General features: G+C 37.3%; 1 protein-coding gene across 4 annotated transcripts; it reads right to left on the bottom strand.

Annotated features, from left to right (window-relative positions):
• Window positions 1-3,232: 3,232 nt before the first annotated feature.
• On the bottom strand, window positions 3,233-20,946 carry smad2 (SMAD family member 2). Of its 4 annotated transcripts, none has more exons than XM_067484389.1 (11): window positions 20,766-20,946; window positions 16,743-17,215; window positions 12,359-12,448; window positions 11,339-11,532; window positions 9,302-9,433; window positions 9,108-9,170; window positions 8,811-8,864; window positions 8,360-8,572; window positions 7,971-8,108; window positions 7,167-7,311; window positions 3,233-6,486 (listed from the first exon to the last, which is right to left on the bottom strand). In XM_067484389.1, exons 2-11 carry the CDS (start codon window positions 16,997-16,999, stop codon window positions 6,363-6,365), a joined length of 1,410 nt encoding a protein of 469 aa, XP_067340490.1. In that variant the 5' UTR covers window positions 17,000-17,215; window positions 20,766-20,946; the 3' UTR covers window positions 3,233-6,362. The 4 variants fall into 4 exon arrangements, with proteins under 4 accessions (XP_067340490.1, XP_067340488.1, XP_067340489.1 ...); XM_067484387.1 differs by having other exon boundaries at window positions 9,096-9,170; window positions 20,766-20,945; XM_067484388.1 differs by having other exon boundaries at window positions 9,096-9,170; window positions 20,808-20,937.
• Between the last annotated feature and the right edge of the window lie 62 nt (window positions 20,947-21,008).

Below are 21,008 nucleotides of genomic sequence, written 5' to 3'. Positions count from 1 at the left end.
TGCTCTGAAATATGATTTCAGTTTTTAACCAGTGGTTGAGACAAACCCTGATAGACTTTTTAAATCCAGATTTTGATGTCTAATGTGTGCCATTGTGTCACAGAAAAAAATGAATAAGTATTTTAAAAAGTCATGAACCAAAACGAACAACTGAAGTGTGTGTTCAATCTGTTAAAGACACAACAGGTTGTATTAGGTGCTGTGTTCAAAAGTCCAAATAGTGTGTTGGCTGGCACATGGGTAAGATTAAATTGACTCCATTTTAATTGTCTAGCCTAACTCTTTGTGAGAACACATTGTGTAATAAGCACATTCATTTAATTGTGCAGAGATGTTGAATTAGGAGCTTGGACAGTGCCCAAATTATTTAGGGACTTAACTAATCCACAGCTCTTCATAAATTAGCTTCTACCTCCCTCTCCTGGCCTTTCAAGTGTATTACATCTACCATCACTAGTGCTACAAACTTGTTTGTTACATTAAATTGTAGAATGTCTTGGATTTTCCTTTTCAGTCAAAGCAATCACTACACCTAACATAGGAGGGAAAGTAAAAGTAGTATAATAATTAAAATAATACATAGTATACATTGACTGTTGCACTGTAGCTCTTTAGAACAGTCTGTTGTGCACCACTTTAATAATTCGGTGGCACAGAAACAAATGTCAAATCATATCTCAGATAGATCAGAGGCATGGGGGAGACTAGAAGACATTTCTATGGTCTCACGAGAACAACACTGATTGATCAGAACAGAAATTACTGTGACAATGAAACTTACAACTGCTCTGAAGGAGTTAGGGGTGAGACTTCCCTCACTAGTACTATTTTGCACATTCAGTTTTTGAGGACCTGCCCTGGACAAATGTATGTCAATATTGAAAAATGCCTCATCATTCAATGCCAAATATCGATACCGATAGGAGTAAATCATCAGCAGAGGTGAGCCAGTAAAAATGCAGCAATCGAAACTGACTTCAAACTGTCAATTTTGCAATGAAAATATATGTATTGTTTATAGTTTGTTTCTTATTACAGTAATATTTTATAGTTACAGTGGATGTAGTTTAGGAGGTACATAATTCAGGGGTTCCCACTTCTGTCTTTCATACAATTTTATATGTTGATATGTTAAGCAGATAACTTTTTGTGGTAAATAGTTTTATATTTTTTTTCAACCTATTTTAAGGCTGTAACATTACAAAATGTGGAAAAAGTTAAGCGTTGTGAATACTTTCTGGATGCAGTGGACGTCAAGGTATCTGTATGGGTACTGGTATTGGAATTGTCTTTTACCAAAGCTCTAAAGCTTCCCTGCAGACTGGTCAACACCCTCATCCAGGACTAATATCCATCTCACCCCCTGCACTTTGCCAACAAACAGCATCTGGGCTCTCTTTACCACACAGCAAAAGATGCCAAGCAAAGCTCTTCAGCTGAGTGGTCCCTCTACACTCGACAGCCTTATTTCAAATATTCCTAAAGTTGTTTATGACAGATCCGATCTACAACTTAACTATTGAAAAGTTCCTATCTGTCCCATTTATATATAATATAAAGACAATATATATATATTAAAAAAAACAAAAAACAAAATTATGAATTAGCTGCACCAGTGATGATTTAGGTGAGTAGCTGTAAAGGAGGAGGAGGAGGTGGATGCTTATGTAACTTTTTTTTTCCTAAATGAATTTGTGTTATTTTGGGGAGCATTGTTTTTTATTTGACATGAAAGTCTTTTGTGTAATTCCATGAGTATATACACTTTAATCAAAAAAGCTTATTTATATCAACATGCTGGAAAAAAAAATAAATAAATGGTGAAAAATTCCAAGGGGAGTAAGTTCTTTTATATGACCTATAACTTCACAGGAGCCCCATTTTGTGTTTCTAATGTAGCATTAACTTTAATACGCAAACTGGGGCTGGTAATTAAGGTGCAGGGAACAAACTCACAGACATGGGCTTTAAGTACAGTGTAATTTTTTTTAAAAGTCTTCTTTTGTATTCTGCTTTTGTGTATCTTCACTGTAAAGACAAATTTGTCCCATAATAACTTTGTTATTTACAGCCTGTAGAAATGTTAGCAGGGGGTTGTTTTGGGCTTACATGAAGTTAGCATTACCTTACCCCACCCTCCAAATGGTGTGCTGACCTCCAACTTTTACAGCTGACCTCAGTCTGAGGAAACAACCATCTTAATGCGGGTATTGGAACAAGACAACAGGAAAATACAATAAGCACAGTTGGCCACTAGCCAGCTCACAGGTAACTAGCTCAATCCAACCGCCAGCTCAAGATGACTAGTGACTGCTTCCAATTAGCCTTCATTGATTAGCCACGCCCCCAGTCAGCCATTGGTAGGGAAAAACAAAATAGAAAACATTACACGACAGAAAATTTAGATTATTAAGACACGATTTGATTTCAAAACACTGATCAATGTTTTCATGCTTATGTAAAGAACCATTAATTGCCATAATTTGTAAAAAGGCCTACATAAAAAAAAAAAATCTACATGACATAATTTAAAGAGCAATTTATTATGCATTTTATGTATATGAATGAAAAAAAAGCAACAAATAGTTCCTTAATACTTGCAATTATGGTTGATGGCAAACATTATTTCAGACATAAATGACACAATGTTCTGTTTTAATTAAAACAGTTTTATTAGTGTACACTGTAAGAAGTCATATATGTAGAATAGCTGGAAAGCCTATGAAGATCCCCATCAGTGTTAGAAGAAGACAGAAATCCTAATAGGTTGTTGTCTAATGGACTATGTGCTGTTGAAAGCAAGGACAAAGAAACCTGTACGGTAACATAAAAGCACAACTATACAACATCACTAGTGATGTGTAGAAAATTCACATTAAAAAAAGAAAAACACCTTAAAAGAAAACATCAGAAAGAGGCATGTTTCGAGATACACAATTGTCATCACAATAAAAAAATACAATATGTAATTTGTAAATAGGAATGTAGACTCTCAATGTGTAGATGTAGACTACATGACACCTCATCTGTTCTCCGTCATCTCCAAGTCACAGATTGTTCAGAAGTGAAAAAAAAGGTGGTTGGGTATAATGTTAAGTGGCACTCGTTTAAAGTATTTTTTTTTTAAAAAGTAGATACAAAGGCTTTTGCTGAACCCTGGTAATATGCATAAAACAGTATGTCTAACTATGAAAAAATAAACTATTTCTTAATGGGGAAATGTTTATGAGTATTGTCACTGCATAGAACATACGGGTTAGCAATGGTGCAACAACCTTAAAAAGGAAAGACCGTTCTCATTTTAGTGTGTAAGTCAGTCATCTTTTTCTCTGAAGAAAAAAAACAAAAAAAACAAAAAAGACCAGCAAAAACTGCGGTTGATAGCTAGATGCACAGACAGAAAGACAAACATCATTGCATTTGGCTGGTTTCACTGACTACAGCATCATTTTTCTGAAGACATATAGTTTATAATTTGCCAGGGTCAAACCAACATAAAACAGATTGTCCTGCAGGGCCTTCATTTTTGGGGAAAAATAATAATAATAAATCATCAAAGTGTCAATCTTTCAGTTTGGTTTTGGTAAAGAGTAACACCCTGTAGGAGATGAAGTCATTCATTATTCTACAACTATTGATTGAAATGTACAGTCTCCTCAACATGTTGTTAAAGTGAGCAGTTAATATCACAAACGTGAATTTGTTCACATGCACTAACATCATTGTGCACCATTTTTAGACCTTTGTCAGTTTTTTTTAACCCCATTTGGTGACCAAGTCAAACAAGATATCTAGAATGTGACAGTATTGGCCAAGATGGTGACACAAGTAGACACTTAGTCTCATTTACATATATTTACACATCCCACTTACAATACAGTTTCTCATAGTAACATTCTGCTTCGTATTTAATGTTGGGATACACACAAGGTATCAACTTATAATCAAATGTCCTCAACTAGAATAAAGTATGTTAACATTCAGCATGCACCAAATTCAACAACTTCACCCTCCAAAGTCAAAGCTTCTGAAATGCCAGTTGTTGTGATACTAAAAGAGGACAATACTACATTGTCCTACTTTGTTAAGACTTTTCTTTTATAGTCATCTACTTTTTTAGACTTCAAAAAGGAAGCTGATACATATAAATATAATATTAAGCCAATAAAAAAATTAATATTTGAATGATAGGTCACCACTTTGTCAGCAGTTAGGTTTTTGACAACTGATCTGCAGTTTACAGGACATACTGTAAATACATACATTCAGACTTGGGTCAAACCCTTAAGAGCTGAGATAGTAGTAACAATTCTATAGCAAGATACGACCTTTTCAAAATGCAACTAGGTTTCAAAATTCGCCAGTCAAATGAGCTTTAGTAGAAAAGAGAATGATCAATACGATAACTTGGCCTCTCATTTGTTAAGCATGCAAGTTAAACCGAAGCACTCTTTTCAGTGGTAAATTCAATGAAAATGTCACATCCTATGCTACATACGTCACAAATCACCATTAAGCTGTAATCACTTCAAACGGAGGGCATAATTCTAAAATAAAATACTGGTTTCTAATTTTTAAAAAAAGCTTTAGGTTTTAAATATATTTATATATATAAAAATACATGGAAATACAAAAATGTAGCTAAAAGAATGTGTAAAGAAAATAATTGTAACAATTGCCTGTCAGATACTTAAAGCTTAAATACTTTTGGATTTGGACTCTATAATACCAATGTAGGCATCAGCTGGCTTTTATATCAGGGCAACAAATATCATTAAAATCAAGTGGATGCCCCCAAGAATTTGAGTAATTCAAATAGGGCAACATAAGAACAAGCATTTTTACAGTGAATATTCTAAAAATACAGGCTTTTTTTGCACTTGACTTGGGGTTTTCAACATTCCTATCTGTACATTTTAAAGCATATCTTGCCGTAATTTACTATAAACACAACTTTCTAAATGGTGCATAATTTGGGGCAGTGCCAGTACAGTATAGAAACCATTTTTAAAGTCCCACACTGAAGGACTTTTCCTATTGATAAAACGTTACTAAAATTAGTAAGAGACTACTATGTCTGTGAAACATTAAGTAATGGTTGTCTTTTAAACAGCAGAGGGTGACATTGAGGCTTTAGACTTTTGGGGTTATAACAAGCCATGATATTGCCTGATAAATCCAACACAGGACTCCCTTTCATATACAAGACGATATAATTGTAAAAAATATAATGGGGTGAATGTAAGCAAGAGCGAGCAAGAACATGCAGGGGACAAATGGTTAACTTGAGACAGATGCATATTTTACGGCTGCAAATCTACAAGAGAAAAATGGCTACCTATCGATAACATTACTGTGTAAAAGTTTTCAAAGATTTAAGCTGTATGAGAAAATGTCACCCACTCTTACTCTGAAGATCTTAGCTCAATTATTCCAGTTGTCTGTGCTAGTTAGCCACTGACCACACTTATAAATAAAAAATTATTCCACAGAAAAATAAAAGACATACCCCTTTGCCCCATGATCCAAGTTCTGGTCAGCTGCACACATGTGAAATAGGGCCAATTTTTAGCACAAAGAAAAAAAAAGTGTTGTTAGTCAAAACTATTTTGTTAAAATAGCTAGTTGGGTGATGTGTCAATTGCAGAGTGTGTCTGTGTGTACCTGTGATCACAGGCTATGTAATATTAATTACAAACATCAACTTGTTCTCCCAGTGGTCAACCCCCTAAGAGCTAAAGATCATAAAGGCTAGTGGGTTGACAGAGAGAGGAGCAGGAAAAATGGACATTAAAGATTAAGTGGAAGTTTCGTCATCAAAACCAAGAAATGTTAAGGAATTCACATCCAGGCACAAAGTTGACCTTGGCTGGACTCAAAACTGGAATGGCAGTTGGTCAACCTTCTGTACTCTGTAAAGAAATCTTGAGGCTGAATCAAAGCTTGTGCTGTGGTACAGTAGGTAGTGGGGGAAGAGGCAGGGTGGACAAGGTTGGAGAGACTTTCCTGTCACTAGAATCCCAGAAACAGCTGCTGTGTTGTCCTTATTAAAGAAAATCAATGCAGACCAATCCATTATGACATCATTCTCTTGTCATTTTGATATTGCAGGATCATTTTAATAACTAGGTCCATAATTACTGGAATGTCAGCCTGAAGTTGATCCAATAGAGTCAAAGGTAATCAGGTCCACTGTGACATCACTGTTAATATCCCACTATTGTTTAAAGTTGGAGCTCTAATCATCCAAGTTCATTGTGTATTTGTTTAATATTTTTTCTTTATGTCTTGTTTTAAAAATGATGGTAGTTCATCAGTTTCAGACTGCACGGTTATCTGCATCTGCAGGAGCAGCACCCTGTTTAGGACATGCTGGAGCAGCGAACTGAGGGTGAGCCCATCTGGGTCAGCACCTTATCCAACCACTGGAGGGGGCCGTTGAGGTGAAGTTCTATCCAACAAGGGGTGCTGGTTACAGTCTGCCGTCTGTTGGGATAAAATACAATATGAAAAAGGAAAGATAAGGATTTAGCTAGATTGGGATCTCAAGTATCAATCTCTTACAGTTGACTGCTGTAAAACAGTAGATACATGTTATTTTGGTTTAAGTAGTTTTCACCATTTTCTTAGAGATGTTTCTATACTTTGATAAATGTTTCTTAAATGCAGACCAATAGTCAAAAGCATATGGCATCAGTCTGTAAATAGTGTACATACAGCCTTGTCTATACAAGCCTTCAGCAGCCTTTGGAGAGTGTCCAGTTATTGCTGTGACCTACCTGGGTTAACACAAGATCAGCTAGATAATATGCCCCCACAGCCAAAAGCATACAACTGTATTTCTATGTACATGTAGTAAATAAAAGACTTAATCTACTAAAGTAAAATTGATTCTAATTTACTGCAAGGCATATTAAGAGAGAAAACCTTGGTCAAGCCCCAAAACAATTGCTGTTACAATGAAATTAGAACTGTCTCCTTCACACCCATTTTGCCACAAACAAAACTCTCCAAAACCAACAGTACCCACCACCACACTGCCTACACTTAGTCATTTTGTCACCAAGCATTGCCTGACTCATAAGGGTGCATAAACAAAATTCTCAGTTTTGTATTCCTATGTAACATATTTTCAAATTTTTTCTGTGTTTAAAAGCATGACACACCTGTACTCTGCTCCCCATCCCTTGACGAAGCTCATCCTGATGGTGCACATTCTGGTTAGTTGGTAGACTGCCTCAAACCCCTGATTGACTGACTGGGCCAGCAGTGCAGCAAACTCTTGGTTGTTAAAAATCTTTAGATTACAACCTAAAAGAAAGAAAAAAAATGATGCAAAAATTGAAAATTACCATTAGAGTTCTTTTAATTCTAGGTACACTTTTCTCCTATTTGGTAGACAATGATAGAGACCCTACATTCAATGATTTTACATATGTTGGGTAATGTTTTAATTGTGAAATGTGGGTGTATCATGTTGATTATTCTCTACAAGGATGACAAGTCCGACCCCTAACTGTCTACAAGACACACGTGTTTCCTCTCAGTACTATTGTGCTCCTCAGTAATGATACTGTTCACAGTGCTCATTTTGCCAGAAATCAAATGTTCAATGTTACATGGGGACGGATGAGTCATTGTGTGTGGGTGAGAATCTCAGAAAAAAAACTGTCACATTATGGAGGGCATTAGTACTCTTCCTCAAGCTTCATTCCATCAATATCAGGTGAAATTAATCACGCTTCACGAACCAGACGAGTATTTACATCACAAAGATGAGCTATTATGTAGCAACACGTAGTTACTTTTCTTTTGTGGTACTTATTCCAAATTACCAGACAAACGTGTCAACAAGAGCTCCATCCACTTAAAAATTAACAAGAAAAAAAAAAAAAAAAAAAGTCGGATAAATTAGTACAACAAATTTATCTGGCTCAGAAATCAAAGTAAAACATACTATGAATTTGTACCTGGTGGTATCTTGCAGACTGTGGCAGGGTGCCATCCATATCGCTGGTTGCAGTTGGGACTTTGGACAAAAATGGCGCTGTCACTGAGGCACTCTGCGAAAACCTCCCCTCCGATGTAATACAACCTCACACCGCGGCCTACAGGGAAACAGGTAAAAGCATTAAGAGTAAGGCACAAAAAAAGCAAGACAGACAAAAAAATTCACATGTAGGGTGTAAACAACTACGAATTAAAACCCCATATGCATTTAATTTTTAAAAGCTGTTGTTGAAAATTGTCATAAGCTTAACATGTTGAAGTGTTCACACCTTATGAAAAATTGTGCTTAAATTTTTTAAAATATATTTATCACTACAAATACATGTTGTGTTTATGCGTGTGCTTGTACCTATATGTCTCCTTGTCATTTCAACCGTTGCGTTCCTGTTAACGTTGCTGAGGAGCCCTAGACAGAAGCGTTCGGAGTTGGAGGGGTCTGTAAAGCCATCAACAGTCAAAGATGGCTGCGAGGCATGGAACGTCTCCCCAACGCGTTGGTTTAGCTCATAGTAGGCTATAGAACACCAGAAAGCTGGTTCACTGTAGGTGACTGGCTGTAGGTCTGAAAAGCAAACCAGCAGAAAACATTTTACAAACTGCTCTCTTGAAACCCTTACCTATTTTTCTACTTTCAATATTTCTTAACTTTCCCAATAGTTAATTTCTAAGGAGAATTTTAGGATTTTGATCCATTTTCATTGAAATAAGAACTACATTGTATATAATAAGTCTAAACATTTCTCAAACCTCTGTAGAAACTGTGAAACAGGGTAAAATAAATAAAATACATGCATGCATACCCAGGCCATGACTGACAGGTGATAGGGTGCTTGGTGACATTTCTCCTGGTGAGCCTGGGAGAGAACAAAATCTTATGGTGAATTGTATTACAGTTGATATAGTTTGTGTAAATGGTGCTATTTAATGCTACTGTCAAGGTTTGCTGTGCCTGTGTCCACAAGTACAATGATATATGTTTGTCAGCACGAGTAACATACAGTAATAGTGACTTTGTGATTATGTTGTAAAAAATGTATGATGTGAAAATGTGAAATGCACATAAGCACAAAACTTCAATAATCTACCTGATTCCATACTTTGATTCATCTGTTGGTCACTAGTTTCTCCATCTTCACTGATGTAGCCAGGTGGAGGAGTCTCTGTACATGAAATGAGAACACATGCTGAAACATGCTGCAAGTCTATACATGTGACAGAACTAAGGTATAGGCATGTTTTAAGTCAATATGAAGGTTTTTGTGTATGGTCACAAGTACAACAGACAACAGACCTGGTATATAGTTATTGGGAGGGTCTATGCCAGGGAAGCTGGTGTTTTCAGGGATGGAGTTGGTAAAATCATCTAGAGGAGGAAGTTCTGTCAGAATCTCTGTATGACGTGGCACCAATACTGGAGGAAGCACTGGTAAGAGTGGCGAGAAGGCAATGTCAGTGACAGAAACAAATCTGATTTGCTGTAAAGGCTGTAGAAACTGTTTAATCACATCCCTATTTAAATAATTTCAGCAAGTTCTAACTTACAATAAAACACAAAAGGAAATACACTCCGTAGCTACATCACTAGGTACACCTGTACAATCTAATCCAACACAGCAGCGCGGCCATAAATTCTAAGCTGTGTTTAGGCAAGTATTATTGAAGATTAAATACATTTTAAATAATTAAACAACTACAGTGCTATCGGTCAAGACAAAATGTTAGTTACCATCAAATCTGAGTCTTTAAGAAAGTAAACGTAGGGTTTTGGCTTTCTTTGGAGATTATTGGGCCACTATCAGTGTACAGAATTATTATACAACTAAACTAAACTTTTCCCGTCTCACTTGTTTATTTTCATCTGTTAAAGTGAGGATAACTCAAACTTTTAAAAAAAACTTTTGAAAAAAAAAATACATGAAAAAATATATAAATAAATCAGTGAGCATTATAGCCACCTTTCTTTTCAATAACAGCCATAAGCCTTCCATTAATCTAGTTTGTCAGTTTCTTTTGCTGTTGACTATCAGCTCTTCATGCAGCAGCAACCATTGGCTCCCAGACTCCATTTAGAGACGTGTCCTGTGTTCCTTCACTGTATAGCTCCCATTTAGGAAGGGCCCACAAGTTCTCAATAGGGTTTAGGTCAGGTGAAGAAGGGGGCAATGTCACTATACTTTCATCTTCAAGGCTTTTACTGGCTAGCCACGCAGTATACAATGCTTACAAAGAAAAATTATCCTGCATAAATTTTATGGTCTTCTTGAAAGATGCAGATTTTGTCCTTTGCCACTGCTTTAAGAAAGTGTCTTTTGACTTAAGCTGATTTTGACTCCATCTTCAACCAGAAAAGGTCCGACTACCTCATCTTTAATAATACCAGCTTATACCAGTACCCCAACTGCACCCTGCTGGCTTCTGAACCTAATTGGACCTCTGTGCCTGTTAATGATACAGCCACTGACCCATACATCTGGTCGGTCAAGAGTCACTCTCATCAGCCCATAAAACCTTACCAAAAAAAATCTGTCTTCAGATATTTCTCACCCCCGTCTTGACATTTCAACTTGCCTTCTTCAGTGGTGGTCAGGTTTTAAGCCTTACTCACAATGGCCATGTCTCAGAACAATGAACACCTTATACTTCTGGAATATGACAGCATTCGAAAATAATGGGTTCCTGGTAGCATCACGTTTGATTCTACTCAAATCTTTGATTGTTAATTTGCCATTAAAACTCTTTTTTGGTCCATTTTTGCTTGAGGAAATGAAACTGCCAGGTAATAATGCAAACCTTGATATAAGGTGTTCATGTTCTTAGGGTGCACTGCACTGCACCCCCTCCCCTCCCCTCCCCTCCCCTCATAACTCATCACCTGATATGCTTAAATCCAATAAGCATTCAAGTTTATACAGCTTGGAGCTGGACAATAAAATGATGATTTGGTCAAAATACCCACCGCCCTAATGATTACGCACACAGTATACTGTTAGAAGATTCAAATTTCTCAATTTTTAAAGCGAATCTATCAGTAAGTTGATAATTGTTTTTATTATTCAGGTCACAGCAGGTGGTGGAGTCAACCTAAATAGACGACCCTATGTAAAAATGAACAAGAATGCCAAAACTTTAGAACCACCTCTTAATATAATGCACTCAGTACGGCATCTAGACCCAGCACAAACTGTCAAAACTGCAATGATGAAACTCTATACAATTTTAGATGCCATAATAACTGTTCTTATGGACATTTAGAGGGCACCTTGAAGATCCCAGCCCACTGTACTCACACAACACACACTTAATACACACACTTCTCAAGGACCATTACCAGGTGTCTCCACTCTCTGATAATGGTAGGGATTGACACAGACTTCATCCTTCTTAAGGTTAAAGGCGAACTGACAGCTGTCGATGGCTCTTAGCTCATGGTGGCTGTGAAGATCAGGCCACCTCCACAGGCGGCAGTAGATGACGTGGGGCAGGCCCTTTCGATGGGACACCTGAAGACGCCCATCTAGTGACCTGAAAAGTTTGACAGAGAGGAAGTATGAGAGCTCAGTGCTTAAGTCTTGACCAGAGACTATAGACTGTGATAAAATCCCAAAGGTGTTTGTGCCTTCTTTAATTTATGGTGAAGTAGTGGATGTCCAAACAAAAAAAAGGAATAAACAAGAACGACCAGCAAGTTGCCACCAAGTGGACTGTAGGATTCTGAATGCTATTTATCGCTTAACCTCATTTGATGAAACTCATTTAACTTTTTTAATAAAAGTAACTTTGTACAACTAGCACATTGTAAAAAATGCACGACATTAATCTTTTCAGTTTCTTTATAAAATCCAAGTATCAATGACAAACCTATGTTACAGAACAACTAATCATTATAGACAGGAAGCTATCCATATGGCTCACAATGAAAGTAATCCTTATTCATTTATTCAAACGAGTAATCAATACTGATTAGCACAAGCAATGAACATTACTCATCATATGAACTTAAAATAGAAGTAGTTAAATTAGGTAAAATAAAAAAAATTGTTTAATTTATTTGTACCTAAATAAGTTTAATATTGATCAACTATTTTCTTATTGCCTGTATCATATTATGTATTACACTCATTGCAGTGACAAGGTACTGATAAAAATGGCGATTAGTGACCTTTTGAGCACCTTAAAAAGAGAAATGCGCAGACAAGACCGCATCTGATGATGTAGAATACAGGAAAATGGAGGAACATTAAAGCAAGATGTGTCCGCAATGATATAGTTTTCACAGCTTAAAGTTTGCAGCAGAGAAGAGAGAAGAACTGTTGACTTGTACTTTTTGTGTAAATGTGGGTGTATTCACCTGCTGTGGTCAGGGTATCCGTACATGCTTGCAGAGTCCCACTGCTCTATCGTGTGGCCTGAGCCTAGACCCCATAGATCTGAGCAATTGCTAAAGACACACAGACAGACACACACACATGCACACAAAATACACACACACACACACACACACACACACAGAAACACAGGGACAAGTGCAAAAGGATAAAAATAAAAGCAAACATGGTAAATGTGAGATGTTTCATTCAAATTAGTAGGATGAATCACAGTTATTTAGAGTTGGTCCCTCATTGAAGGGTGAAAAAAAAACACATAAGTGGATGATGTGATGTGATGCGATGCGGTGCAATCAGGTGACCCAGAGCGCTACATGAGATTAAATTGGGGTGCCCTGTGAGCATATTTAGATGATGAAATAATATTTCACAGATGTGAATATTAAATACATACAAATAATTTCAATTGGTTCTGGATTTAAAGGCCAATCACAGAGAAATGCCAGAGAATATCTGAGCTCCACATACATATGATGCATGCATTACAGTTCTGTGCACCATTTCTTAACCACGACTAGAAGTGTGATGTCAAGAAAATAGTTACATAGTAAAAATATCTGCATCTACACAACAATGATATGTGAATGAAGAACCAAAGCAATTCAACAGACTACACAAAACCAGTCAAGACATGACAACAGAAACAACAGGTGCAACACAAATGTGCATACAAGTGTATGACTAAATAAAGCACACCTCCCCACATTTGCTAACCTTTTCAATAAAGCTCTTAAATTATTATGAGAGGAGAGAGAAGGAGGAGCTGTCTGATCAGAGCAAAGTAATTGCCAGATTGCAAGACCTACTATCTCGACACTTATCGGTCTACTACTGACAGGGTTCTACAACTACAAGCTCCAAATGTACTATCTCCAGACAAAGCTGATGTCTTGCCTCCTTCCTTTCTCAGTTAAAGGTCACCAATACAATCACCCAAGTGTCTGCCTATCAAAAGCTCTCTTTCTAAGTCTATCTGAATAAAACTTATGAATGAGACTTATCAGTTAAACTATATTATTTGCAAAACATCACGAGGATATTTTAACCCAGAGCCAATGTATATCGTTTTAAAAAACATGACAGTTTTATCTTTCTCTGACGTTATCCAGCTACCCACGGCTGGCATCTCTAGACAGAGTTGAGCTGTTCCACTCTTCCTCCGTCACATTTTCTACCACAACTCGAGACAGAAATCTACAAAGCACTACACCTGCTATCTCCTGACAGTCCCCCAGACACCCTTCTGACAACCTACACCAACTGAGAACTACAAGAGCCAGAGGAATTTAGCTTGGACTCAACGTTACTTCTGTGTTCAAAGGAAGTGAGCTATGCATCAAAATGACTGGACTGTAATCTGCCAAAAGACAGGAGCTATCAAATGTTATATCCGGACCTTAACGTCTTGCTGGGGTTGCCCCTGATAAATATATTTTTTTCTGTAAATCTAAAAAATGAAGGAAGACAACTCAAATGTTACAGTTGCTTACTGCATACTATTCAAAACAAAGTTCTGTTGTTGGCAACTGCCAAACACAAGACATGCTACCTGTCTCTATTAATGAGAATTGTATAGTGATATAATCAAGGTACAGCAAGAAAATTTGGAAAGCACTTTGTGATTTTTGAATTACAGTTTCTGTGTATCCAAGCACAAGTGAGATTTTAGAGTTTAAGAATGCATGTTGTATAGTCCAAATCTTGAAATACCTGTAAAAATTATACTTATAAACTAAAAGGAAAACAGCAGAATGTCTAACATGAAACCACAATCACCTTAACAGTACTACCAGAGGCCACCTAGCCTACATTCCTCGAAGCAAAGAAACAGAGAGTGGCCTGGCATCTGACACTTTAGTCTCACATGGTTCTACTTCAGGACTTATGCGTTTTACCTCTCCCCTCTTGCTCTCTATGGCCCATAACTTTAACACTAATACGCATAATACATCATGTCAGTGCAAGGTGTACACAGGATGCATTAAGATTGCAATGTGATTAGATGTGTCTGACCTCAGCCAGCAATCTATACAGAGTGCGCTGCTGAGAAATTAAAAACCTAACAGGAATTGGGTAGAAGATCAAGCTTTCAACAGTTAAGCAAAGCACATGCAGTACACTAACACCACCTCTGCTAAACCTGCACCTGCCATGTAGATGCTTCTTGTGGTCTCAGCAGCTTCTCACCTGTTTAACAAAGCCTGTGTAAAAAGAAAATGCAAGCCTGTACAGATGCATCTAACATTATAATAAAGATTATATAATAAAGATATGATAAAGATTACTATGTTTTTTTACTATGGTGATCTGGTGATCAGGGAAAGCATCCTTTGAAAAACACTCCAGGAGAGCTGATTTGTGAGTGAGGCCTTAAGAAATTATTATTTCTATGCAGGGATTAATTAAATTATTGACACTTTATCATTAAAAAAAACTAAAAGATAAAATTTCAAAGATGGTAGATCACATAGAAAATTTGAGAAGGGAAGCTCATAAAATCTTCACAAGGCTGCTTAGTTATCATCCCTTCCAGCTTATTCTAAGTGAAGTGATTGACATCAATCACATGCTACACATGGGGCTCCTGTGACTTTACCACATTTTCTGATAAGGTTTCACCTGGTCTGGTGACTTGGCTTGTGTACCTAATCATGAAACACAGCAGAAATCTATACTGAGACAGTTTTAGCATGGTTGGGTACACAAAGTTTCTTTCACACACTCAGCTTTTCATACATAAAAGGAAAAATAAATAAAAATATCTTTTGCTATTAATTGTGTCTTCAGAGAGTATTTTCTGATATGATGACTGAAAGCTGTTGTTTTTTTCACTGTTACTTAGCTCCTTCTCAAGAGCCTTTGCAAATACTCTGAGGTGACAAGAAGGCACATCTCACAATAAATTACTTCTTGTCATCGAACACGGCTACTGTATGCAGTGTGTCAGGTTTCAGACTTTGGTTTTTAGTAGTAATCTACAATTCCTTCAACCTTTAACACACACACAGACACACACACACACACACACACACACACACACACACACACACACACACACACACACACACACACACACACACACACACACACACACACACACACACACACACACACACACACACACACACACACACACACACACACACACACACACACACACACACACACACACACACACACACACACACACACACACACACACACACACACACACACACACACACCTCTGTCTGTGTGATGCAGCGGCAAAGCGCAGGTCAAACATATAATGCCATGCTAAACTGTTCTTGGCCATCAGCCATAAATCTGCCTAACAAATGCAAGCTTTCCAGACTCTTTGTAGATTTTATTTCCAAGAGGTGCACCACTAGCATTTTTTCAGAACGGACTTGGACAGCAAGTACTTTCATTTAGTGAAGTGGCCAATGTTGAGTACCCGTCCAAACACTTATTTAATTAGTCATCCATTCTGTTGTCAGGAATTACACAAATGCATGCCATCAGTTAGACACAACAACATTTGGCACAATTTCCATTTTGCATTTTCCTAAGCAGTACAAGAAGTTACATAGTATTGTAACAAACCTCGTTTACAGAAGATCACAGATAATGATGATTTGGAGCAGCACTGGTTATTTTATCTTATTTTATTAACCCCCAGTCTGAATCTTATTGATCAGAATAGATCACACAACACCACCCCTACCCACTGTGAATGCCTACACATTGTGCATATAGTCAACACAAAAGAAGTATGGTTTGCATCGTATTTTAAAGATTTGTTTCCTCTAGTTAGGTTTCACTTCTGCTGTCTTACTAACCTATGGCACATCTCAATAGGGAAGTGGACCCATTGTTGCTCAACAGAGACATTTCTTTCTGCAAGCCTGTGGGCGCCTGTCACCCTCCTTTTTACTTTAATCTGTGTTGACACAACTCACTGTGTTGGTATTGTGGTACACCAGGGCATACAGACTGTAGATATGTGGAATTGAGCACAACTCAAATTATGTTAGCGCTTATAAATTAACAATAGTGTCAAGCTTTACAATTTAGAACTCAAAGTTCAGTTCTGATAATTATTCAGTCAAAACATTTATCAAGCAAAAATGTGACACATTTGCTGGTCCAAGGTTCTCAAATATCATAAGGCTGTGTGTGCCATTTCTAGATCATGTGTATGAGTGGGTGAGACAGTCTGTGCTTTACAAAATATTTGACATATATAATTGTTACTATTCACTTTGACAATGGCCATGTCTGTGGTGTGTGTGTGTGTAAATATGTACAGAACAGAGCCAAAGGAACAAGGAATACAGATTGTATGTGTACATGTGTCCATCTCACCTGGGTATAGTGACACATTTTGTGTTGCTGTTCTGTGTGCTGATGGCTTTCTCCAGTTCATCCAGCTGTCCAGTCTTCTTCAGTTTCTTCACCAGACTTTTCACAGCTTTTTCACACCACTTCTCCTCCTGTCCTCCACCATTCTGCTCCCCAACTCCTCCTATTCCTCCCCCTGCTCCTCCACTACCTGTTGGAGTTTTCTTCCATCCAAGGAGGCGTTTGACTACTGGGGGAGTGAAGGGAAGTATGGAGGACATGGTGGCTTGTGTGTGTTTGTGTGTAGTAAAGTGTGCTAGACGACCTCCCTAATGTGGGGTAATGAGAAAATAGGTACAGGGAAGGAGGACACACCGTTGTTGTACTTTTGAGTAATGTCTAATCAGAACCAAGGCACAGAACTTGGGGAGTCTTGGTAAGCATCAGATGGAGTAGTACAAAACACTGTAAGAGGAGAAGAGGACATCCACCAAAATCTAAGCACCAAGGGAGAGAAAGAAAAAAAAACACATTAACAATTGTTAAAAGGAAGAGTTTGTTAGGAAGACTTAAAGTGTGATAAACAACTCTGTGCATAACATTTTCTTCTGAAATGATGACACTAATTAAGCCCACACAAATAATTTCATGAACATTTTTTCCCCACTCATACTTTTGAGTATCAATATAGTGCAAACTCTCACATGATGTACTGTAGAGTACTATATTTACTATTAGCCAGTTTGCCAGTCATGGGTCTATACAGCCAATTCAGTTTATTTAAAATATTAATTCTTATAAATTTACTCTAGTTCTCTATCTTGCAATTATTACTAATCAACTAATGTAGGTACATTAAAACTGAGATTTTAAAAAGGTGTGTGATATAATAGTCTCATTACTGATTATGGGTAAGACTTGCTTACATAATTTTCATTTGACCGGATTTTTAGCTTGTACAAACCCCAATTTTTTAGAAATTTGCAAGTTTGCACGCTATGTGAAATTTAAAAATGATATTTCTTTATTCCTCTGGGAAAAATATAGGCTTACCTTCAATACAATGCCAGCAACATATCTTAAAAACGTTGGGACAGGGACGTATTGTATTTTCCAACAATATTCTTGAAACAACATTCAAACCGTTTGGGAACTGTTGAGGCCAAATGATTTAATTTTAAAAGCTAAACTTTCTGCTATTCTAACTTAATATAGATCGATAGGTCTGGACTACAGGCACACAGACTCTACACTACGGAGCCATACTATTGTATTATATGCATATTGATGTTTGGCATTGTCTTAATGAAATAAGCAAGGTCTACCCTAAAAAATACATTGTCTTGCTGCAGTGTCGCACCAGAACTAGTATATACTGTATCATAGAGCATTAATAGTGCCTTCACAGATGTGCAGGTTACCCAAGCCTCTGCACTAATGCACCCTAGCAGCATTAAGAGCTTTTAAAGTATGCCTTGATAAGAAGTTAGATTCTTTTTCTCCTCTTTAGCATGTAGGACATGGTTTCCAAGAAAAAAAAAAAAAAATTCAAATTTTCACTTGCAAGACCACATGACAGTTTTCCACATTATCCCATTCCCATCCCAAGCCCATTTTAAATTAGCTCAAGCTCAGAGTGCAACCATGTTTTGGGCCTTGTTCTTTTTTTGTTAGTCAGGCTTTTTTTTCCATGGTAGAGTTTGCATTTGTATGCATTTGTAAGTTTAACTTGCAAACTCAGCTCACTGGTGGTGTACCTGATCCTGTGCAATGATTTACACTTGAATTGTACTGCCAGATGAAAGCCCAAAGACAGTCAATTAGAGCTTTCCAGATTCTCTGACTCTCATGAGGATATTATGTACTGTAGATGACAAAATCCCTAAAATTTTACATTGGGAAATGTTATTCTTAAGGCATTTAGCCCACAATCTCTCACAGAGAGATGAACATCTCCCCATTTATACTTGTGAAAGATTCAGATTCCCTGGAATGCTCTTTATTTCAAATCACGATACCGACCTGTTACCAATTAAACTCATTATTTGTGAGATGTTCCACCAGCCAATTTTTACATTACACAACTTAAGACTTTTGTTGCCACTGTGCAAACTTTTTTTGAGAGAAGTTGCTGGGATTAAATTCAAAATAAGCATATGATTTGGCAAAAAACAAAACAAAAAAAAACAAAACAAAAAAAAACCACAATCAAATATCTGAGTTTCAACATTTAATATGTTGTCTCTATATCTCTTTATATTACATTTTACACACTGTCCAAACATTTCTAAAAATTGAACTTGTAAATTTGGAGACTCCAATGGATGAAGTTGCAAAAATGTAGAATTTCTTTTTATTATTTATTTAGGCCTTAAGAGGAACTTATTCTTGACATGGTAAATCTATGTCAATATCTATACTAACCCAAAACTAGGTTAATCCTGAGCAGAACTGTCCTATTATTGAAACAATTGTTCACCCTCTTATAGAACAGCTGAGCAGTGTCAAACTGAGGTCCTGAAATGGGGCACGGTCTTAAAGCCTTGACTTATGAAGCCCCATTAACATAAATTACAAATGTAAGACGTGTGACAGACTCTTTAATACGTTTTGGCAGATGAGGAATACAATGTTTCTCAGTGGCCAAAACTCACTGTAAACAATTAGTTCTGGGTGCTGACTTGAGGTCAGACTTGCACATGTAACCTTATGCTGTAGTATAGCTCTCATATTAATGCCAAGATCCTTTTTCCAGTGTAATGAGGGAAGACACATACTCAGACAGAGCTAATTCAGAAGGGACCTAGAGTATACTCTAACTGAATTATTCAATCAAATTTGAAAACTTATCTATTTCCTGGGAACCAGTCCTCTCAAAACAAAAATGCTGTTGCTGTGGGTATATTAGTGTGGCAGATTACTGATCAGTGATAATTAAATAAATACAGATAAAGCACCTGAGTGATGCAGATTTCTCAACTCAGCTTCAGCCATGGAGGAAGGGATAGCTGTCCTTAACATGTTACACTGAAAGTCCAAGCTACTTCTAAGAATTCATTTCACAGGCTTAACCGTTGGACTGCAAAGTATGAATAGATTTCAGAATTATTGTTGAACTACTGTCAGACTATTGCAGTACCTGTAATTACTTGATACAGTCTAAACATGCCAAGCATAGTATCCATAATACAAATAATACACGTAATAAATAGCTTTAAAGGCAAAGCTTTAATACAAACGTGACACAGAATGGATACAAGTATGAGCAAGTAAGATACTGTACGCTGGTCACTGCCTTGATTGGGGTAACTGGAGTGAATATTAAGCAACATAAACCATAATTTAAATGATTAATTTGGGTTATTTCTATTGTTAGACGTAGATACAAAAAGAACGCTACTATCGGCAGGTTAGAGGTTTTTATGAACTAGTTAAACATTTGTTCGTGAAGGGCACCAGGAACGAAATCTTGTCATATGAAGCATCATTTCAAAGTGAACAGAAACTTAGAATGTAAGGAACAAAAAGCACAAAACGTGCTCATATGGCCACATTGTATATGTCTACTCGAAATGCTGACCACTGCTATCGGGGCCTTGTAGGCAAACTATGCAAGCTTATTATGTCTCTAACGACTTGTCTTTTGGGTGAGAAAGTCAGTGTTTGGGTTACTTCTTCCCCGAAACCATACACACAAGCTAACAAACACACGGTTTAAGGGAATAAGCTAACGCTACTATCGGCGGGTTAGACTAAACAGCCAGTGGATGTAGACTTTAACAAAGCGACTTCGGTTTTCAACTGGATGGCATTTGCTGGGATCTTCAGATAACTGTTACAGTGAAAATATTCTGGTTTTCTTTTGTCTCGAAATGACTGACAGTCCCCCTCTCCCCCTCCTCCCCCTCTCGCCACCAAAAGAAGAGTATGCTACGAAAAAAATCCGCTAGCAAGCTTGCTACTTTGTGTCACAGACAAATAAACAGGTCCGTTGCATGTTTTGTCTCTTACGAATCAAATCAGTTTCATTGTTAAAACCGCACTTACCAAACCCCTAGATGAAACGGCGTTGAACAGTCACTCATGTACCTGTTAGAAAAAGCCTGCTTATTCATTTTAAATGCATCAACGAAGACTTTAAAGTGTATTTTCCACCTCCGAGCTGCCGGGATGATGGCCCCTCATTCAAAACTCAACCAAACATGTATCGCTTCAAAAATATAAACGGCAACCCGACGCCATGACGTCCCGCCTCCTCTCTCTTCCTATTGGCTGAATCTCTGGTTTTAG

Source organism: Channa argus, chromosome 18, assembly GCF_033026475.1.
Source record: "Channa argus isolate prfri chromosome 18, Channa argus male v1.0, whole genome shotgun sequence".
NCBI lineage: Eukaryota > Metazoa > Chordata > Actinopteri > Anabantiformes > Channidae > Channa > Channa argus.
This window is presented reverse-complemented; position numbering and strand designations above follow the sequence as displayed.

Excerpts from the sequence above, each read along its gene's own strand:
- smad2 (XM_067484387.1), bottom strand. The coding sequence starts at position 16,999 with ATGTCCTCCATACTTCCCTTCACTCCCCCAGTAGTCAAACGCCTCCTT. Across the intron at positions 9,434-11,338 it reads TCAGAGAGTGGAGACACCTG|TGCTTCCTCCAGTATTGGTG; the intron begins GTAATGGTCCTT and ends CACTCTTACCAG. Across the intron at positions 8,865-9,095 it reads GAATCAAAGTATGGAATCAG|GCTCACCAGGAGAAATGTCA; the intron begins GTAGATTATTGA and ends GTTCTCTCCCAG.